Raw genomic sequence first — 5,855 nt, 5'->3', positions numbered from 1 at the left:
CTGAGCTAGGTAAGTGCCTGTTGTCACAGACATAGACATAACTGTGCCACAAACTTTTCTGAATTAGTAAATATGACTAAAACTGTTGAAAAGCAAAACAGTGAAAGTGCAAAACATTTTATTACACTATAGTCTTCAAATTATTTTCTTCACAGTCAATGACCTTTTACTTGAAAATGCCCTTGTCCATTCCCAGGCATTGCTTTTCTTCTTTCTAGAGCCTTCTCTTTCCATTACTGATATGAAAAAATATACTTTTAAACTGAATTTTCATAATGTGAAAATATATGCTAGAACTTAGTTTGTTTACACAAACTTGTTAACCCCCAAAATATTGCCTGTATCTATACCTGCATATGATAGTAAAATGAGAATATTTGTTAATTATTTAGTGTTCTCTTGAATGTTTAACTGAAGTATCGGATTAAAAAACATGCTAAAATTTAGCTCAGTCTAATGTTTCATTTGCAAAAGGGAACAACTAAAACTAGGGATAGGCGGTTCATATTAGGATGCCATTACCATGTCAATTTTGTTTCGATTACTAAAAGCAACCGACCAGTCTACCTTCTGCATTTGGATTTTAGGTTTTTTGACTTTCTTTTATGAGTTCAGAAAAAACTGCTTAGCAGAAAATGTTCTGGAAGCTTACAAAAATAGCAGAACTACATCCTTCCAAGAAGGCTTCATGGATAAGGGTCTTTACCCAGTAGATCTCAACCACAGAAAATTAAGTCTGTGTTGCTGAGAACACGAACACCAGAGGGCACTACAGAATCGTGTCCCATTCTGCGCTTGGGAGCGCTGCTGGCTAGTACACTGTTAAAGCTCTCCCTGCGCTATCTTAAACTGGGAAAACAATTCAAATATGTTTTTCTACTTTGAAAGGATTTTGAGGATAACTCAGATATGGAAACATTTTTACTTGTGTTGCCACTTTCACTGTGTACATATTGTTACTACATGTTGAAATAAATACAGCAATTGCTTTTCACATGGGAAGAGTATTACTCACGTATTATAGTATCTGCATAAGCAGAACAGTTAATGAGCCTGAACTACTATCTATTAACTATTGCTACTTTTTTGCATTTTTCAGTGAGAGAAATCAAAATGATGCCCAAATAATTACATATGTCTATACAGAGTATCTCCTATCATCTTCCACCTCATCCAAGTAAATAATGATAGTGTAGATTTTTAACTTGGTGCTGCTGAATAAACTGGCTACCTTAGTAATTTCAGAACGTCAAAGTTTAAAAATCTACTTAAAATAATGCTTTTTCATGAACACCAAATTATTCACATTAATATTAAATCAAAGAGGTTATTTTAAGTTGCTTTAAAATCATCTCTGTTTTTATCTTGTCATTCCATAGCCAGTGTTCATTTATTTTAAGGCCCTTTATAGTTAAATTTGCTGCAAACAGCAATTCCTCAAGAAGCCTAGGAGTCTGTGGAAGTTCAGCAGAGTTACCTTCCTGGGATTCTGTTTTCTTTTTCTTTTACAGGGCATTGAGAAGTTATGTTCTAACTCTGTCAATGGGTACTAGAACCATTTTTGTATGCTTGATGAGACAGAAATAATTATTTTCATCAGTAATAATTATTTTCATCAGTATTTTATATAATGAGAAAGACTACTGAGCAATAATGTAGATTAGGACATGGCGCAGGAACCACCAATAAAATCAGAAAACACCATGATATATTATTTATCTTTTGAAATATACAACACATTTTATTAGGTGAATGTTAAAAGTAACATTTTTACAGTCACCTGAAGAGCTATAAAGAGATGCCACTATTAAAAAAATACAAAAAAATTCTGTGACAAAGTATTATTATTTAAAATTCAGTGTCCAGAAAACAGTCAAAGATTTTTTAAGTACTTAGAGTTCATCATGCTGGTAGACATTGTACTCCTTTGCTGATATGAAACCATCTCCATCATGGTCATTCTTCTTAAATATATCAGCTAAGATTTCATCATGGACTGAGGGATGACGTTTTTTGCCATCTCTTGCAAATTCTTCTTTCAAATATTGGCTTATCTAGAAGAAAAGAAAAAAGTCCAACCATTGTGGCTTTTACAGTAGTACACAGCAGCTGTCTTCAAGTCCACTTGGAGTATATGTTATTGTGACTCCAGTGCAGACACCCTTCAAGTTTGTTTCCCAGCACGTCTGAGACATACTAGTATATAAAAGTGAAAGTGAATTTCAACATTGCATGATGTAGCTTATGTAAGCATACAGAAGCTTTACATGATGAACGTCAGCAGAGGCAAGTCATGTAAAGATAACACTGATGCAACTATACCTAGTTTTATAATTACTTATTCCAAATTGGTTACAACATTACCTCAAGTTCAGAGAGTTTCTTGTCACTGTCCTTGTCTATTTGATTGAATGCTTCAACACTGCGAGGTCCCTTATTTACTGCATAAAGTTCAATCTCAAAGATCAATGTTGCATTGGGTGGAATCTTGCCCTGTGCTATGAATAAAAGAAAAAAAAAAAGCATTTAAGAAATCAGAAACTATGGTCACACATATGACAAATTCACACTTAAAGCGTCTTATTTTTTAATTACAAAAGGCTGTGTTAAAATTCAGATTAAATTCTGAATTTAAATATACAGCTAGGCAGGAAGATTGATCAGATTGTGTTAGATAAATGGTTTTGAGAGAGGTTTGCAAACAATATACTTCCCTGAAACAAAATTATATTGCTCATATCAGTTCAGGTACTTTTAAGACTTAAGAGAAGGGTTAGTGTCATGAAAACCAAATATTTCCAAAGTTCTCACTCTTTCACATACTGTCATACGACGGGACTTATTGAGAGTCTGATTCTGAGACATACGTCTTTACATACTATCCGCAATCTGATTTAGAGGATTACCGTGATAGACCAATGCTTGTATTTATTTTCTGTCTGAAGAAACAAGCAGGCAATATCAGGTTTTACCAACTTACTATGAATCATACTTATGGTTAAAGGACTTGATATAGAATAGCATTTAAAATACACATCTCATTTGAAAGAAGCAATAGAATGCAAATAATCTGATTCACAAAAAAAACCCAAAAAGCCCAAAACAAAACCCCCGAACTACTGGAATATTTTATCTGGTCTCTGAAGAAAACAAAACAAAACAAAACACACATGTTAGACTTCATTATTCTTGTGTCAAAGCATGTTCTGATATCTGATCTAAAACCACCACTGCCTATAAACACAGGTCAAAGTATCATACATCTGGCAAAAAAAGGGAACTGAAGAGAGACAGTAATGACCTAATGAGGTCTGAAAGTAGTGCCGAAAAAGCATCAAGAAATCATGCAGTGTAAAATTGAAATATAAACATGCAAGTTGCTTCTATTCATAGCCAAAGCCAGTGAGCATGATATTGTAACCTCAGAATTTTGACAGAATTTTGAGCTTTTGCCCATCCTTCATAAACTGAAGGAAAACTAAATAATCTACTTTGTTTATAAACAGAAGATAAACAAAACTATTACTCACACTACCCACTTAAAATATCCATAGTAAAAATGACAGGTTTCAGAGTTAAAAAGATTTTAATCTTACAAGCTTTATAAATGTAGAAGCTTTGAATATATCTGAATATAAATCATAGTTTATACACTACTTATGAAAGAAAGATATAATACTAGAATTCAGTGCCAGTAGCTTATAAATATACATACCAATAAAAGAAAGACATGTAAAGATTTAGAAAGCCACATGCATCTTTTCTAATTCAAGATTAGGCAGGCATCTTCCCCAGCATGCGGGAATACGCTGACACAGAGGACAGGTATGTTGTAGGAGAATAATACTTTCTTGAAGTGCTACCTAGAACAAAGAGTTAACACTAATATTAGAGTTAAAGAAGATAAGTTTATTTGTGCCAATGTTTTTCCTTGTTGTTATGAGACTTAAAGATTATGGTCAAGGGAAAAAATTTATTCTAGTAAAGTTCACTGGCTACAATGGAACTGTATGAAAGATAAAACTGATGCATAACTACCAAGTTATTATTATAGAGCAGGAGCTACCTTTTTGCAGAAACTACTACACTCAAGTCAGAGATTAATTTAAGTATCTACAATAAAGAGCGCTGAAACTCTGCATAAAACTCTGAGTGGAACTTGTTTAAGGCAGACTGCACACTTAGCATAATAAATGCAAATAAATTTCATGCATTGTACTGTTAAAATTATTATGTCATGTGTATTGTCCATGAACTATCCAGGATGTAAGCAGTATTTCTACTTAGATTAATTCTGTAGCATGCACACTGGATTACATTCCATTTTGCTCAGAAGACGCAGAATATCTTTAAAAGGCTAAGCAGGCAGGAGTCAAAGAATACAAACTAAACACGAATAGACTATAATAGATTAAGACAAAAATGCTGATATGAATCAGGAGGATCCTCCCTTTGCTGTCAATTTTTTGTATTATAGCAATACTTGGAAAAACACATCAGATGCCATGTACTGATTTCTACTGCAGACTGCAAGGCCTGGATGTAGGTCTACGATGAGTACTACTTAAACTTCAACTGGAATGAGTAGGATTAGGCTGCACAGCTGCAGTCATCACCAAAAATAATGGGAGCACAAATTCTCACAGTCATTTACAATACTGTATGTTTGAAATGGTAAAACAGAGGAAAGACAAAATTTAGTATTAAAACTTCTTTTACCGTATCCTTGCTGTCCATAGGCTAATGACGGAGGAATGGTCACTTTCCGTTTCTCTCCAGGACACATGTTCATCATAGCAATATCTAACCCTTTTATGACTTGTCCAACACCCAGAACAAACCATTTTGGATGACCTTCGTTTTGTGTCCGACTATTAAAAAAATGTGTGAGTGAACACAGTTAATTTAGTATTTATGGTCTTTTTACATAAAAAACCCCTTTAAATAATTTGATAGTCAATAAAAATGTACATTAGATTGTTAGAATACAAGAATGTTTAGAGGACAAGAATATAAAGCATTAACACTGTTTTTCTGCTACCTTTATTGAATAATTTAAGGTCAAAGCTTGAGATGTGTAAGGGGCTACCTCCTTTTGAAATTTAAAAAAAAAACAACCAAACAGTAAAAAAGCCTAACTTCTTACAAAAACATCCAATCTTCCTGATCATAGACACTGCATGACAGAAACAAGATAACACTGCAGGAAGTCTGTGAGGAGTGCTGGGAGCAATTCACTGCTAGAAAGCAAAAATGTCTTCATTAGTTCACATCACTGTAGGATGCAATGGGACAGAGCGTGCAGGTGTGTGGTGAGGGAACTTGGCAATCTTGGCTACAGTACTGAGTGCTCACTTAACACTCTGTTCAGTTTGGATACTCAGTGCCTGAGCCAGCGTCTGGTCTTAGGAGGAGTCCCCAGTATGGGACCTACACTGAACTGCGACTGAGCAGCATGTAGCTCCAAAGTAAGAAGGCAACACTGTACATGCCAAAATCAATCACTTCATTAGGCAAAAAAATGCAAGTAAAGTGGTACTGATAAAGGCAGAATGATCCTCTACTGATTTTTTTCTTAAATGATACAAGTAGTTGGGAACGAATCAAGATTCTGCATATAAGCTAGGCTACTATCTGTAAGATCTGCCCAAATACGGGTAAGGAACGAGCCAGGTACTCGAGAGAAAAAGACTCATGTCCAAAGCTCTGCATAGGTTGAGTCCTGCCTCATTAGTAGGATGCACCCCACTAAAAGCAAGGCACTGTAAAAATAAAGCGTGGACGCCAAACTTTGCCCGTCTCCAGGAGCGCTGCAGGTCGCGCATACCCGGCTGCGGGGGCATGCGCCCAGGCCC

The 5,855-nt window shown here is 35.1% G+C and overlaps 1 protein-coding gene across 1 annotated transcript; it reads right to left on the bottom strand.

Annotated features, from left to right (window-relative positions):
• Positions 1–1,711: 1,711 nt before the first annotated feature.
• FKBP7 (FK506 binding protein 7) lies at positions 1,712–5,843 on the bottom strand. The gene is made up of 4 exons (XM_010179862.1): positions 5,828–5,843; positions 4,720–4,896; positions 2,365–2,498; positions 1,712–2,054 (listed from the first exon to the last, which is right to left on the bottom strand). Exons 1-4 carry the CDS (start codon positions 5,841–5,843, stop codon positions 1,893–1,895), a joined length of 489 nt encoding a protein of 162 aa, XP_010178164.1. The 3' UTR covers positions 1,712–1,892.
• Positions 5,844–5,855: the final 12 nt, after the last annotated feature.

The sequence above is a fragment of the Mesitornis unicolor genome, unplaced genomic scaffold (genome assembly GCF_000695765.1).
Source record: "Mesitornis unicolor isolate BGI_N332 unplaced genomic scaffold, ASM69576v1 scaffold12, whole genome shotgun sequence".
In the NCBI taxonomy this organism is placed as follows: Eukaryota; Metazoa; Chordata; class Aves; order Mesitornithiformes; family Mesitornithidae; genus Mesitornis; species Mesitornis unicolor.
The sequence above is the reverse complement of the archived record's forward strand: the minus strand, read 5'-3'. Positions and strand labels throughout refer to the sequence as shown.

Excerpts from the sequence above, each read along its gene's own strand:
- FKBP7 (XM_010179862.1), bottom strand. Across the intron at positions 2,499-4,719 it reads CTATGGACAGCAAGGATACG|CACAGGGCAAGATTCCACCC; the intron begins GTAAAAGAAGTT and ends TTTTATTCATAG. Across the intron at positions 2,055-2,364 it reads AGAAACTCTCTGAACTTGAG|ATAAGCCAATATTTGAAAGA; the intron begins GTAATGTTGTAA and ends CTTTTCTTCTAG.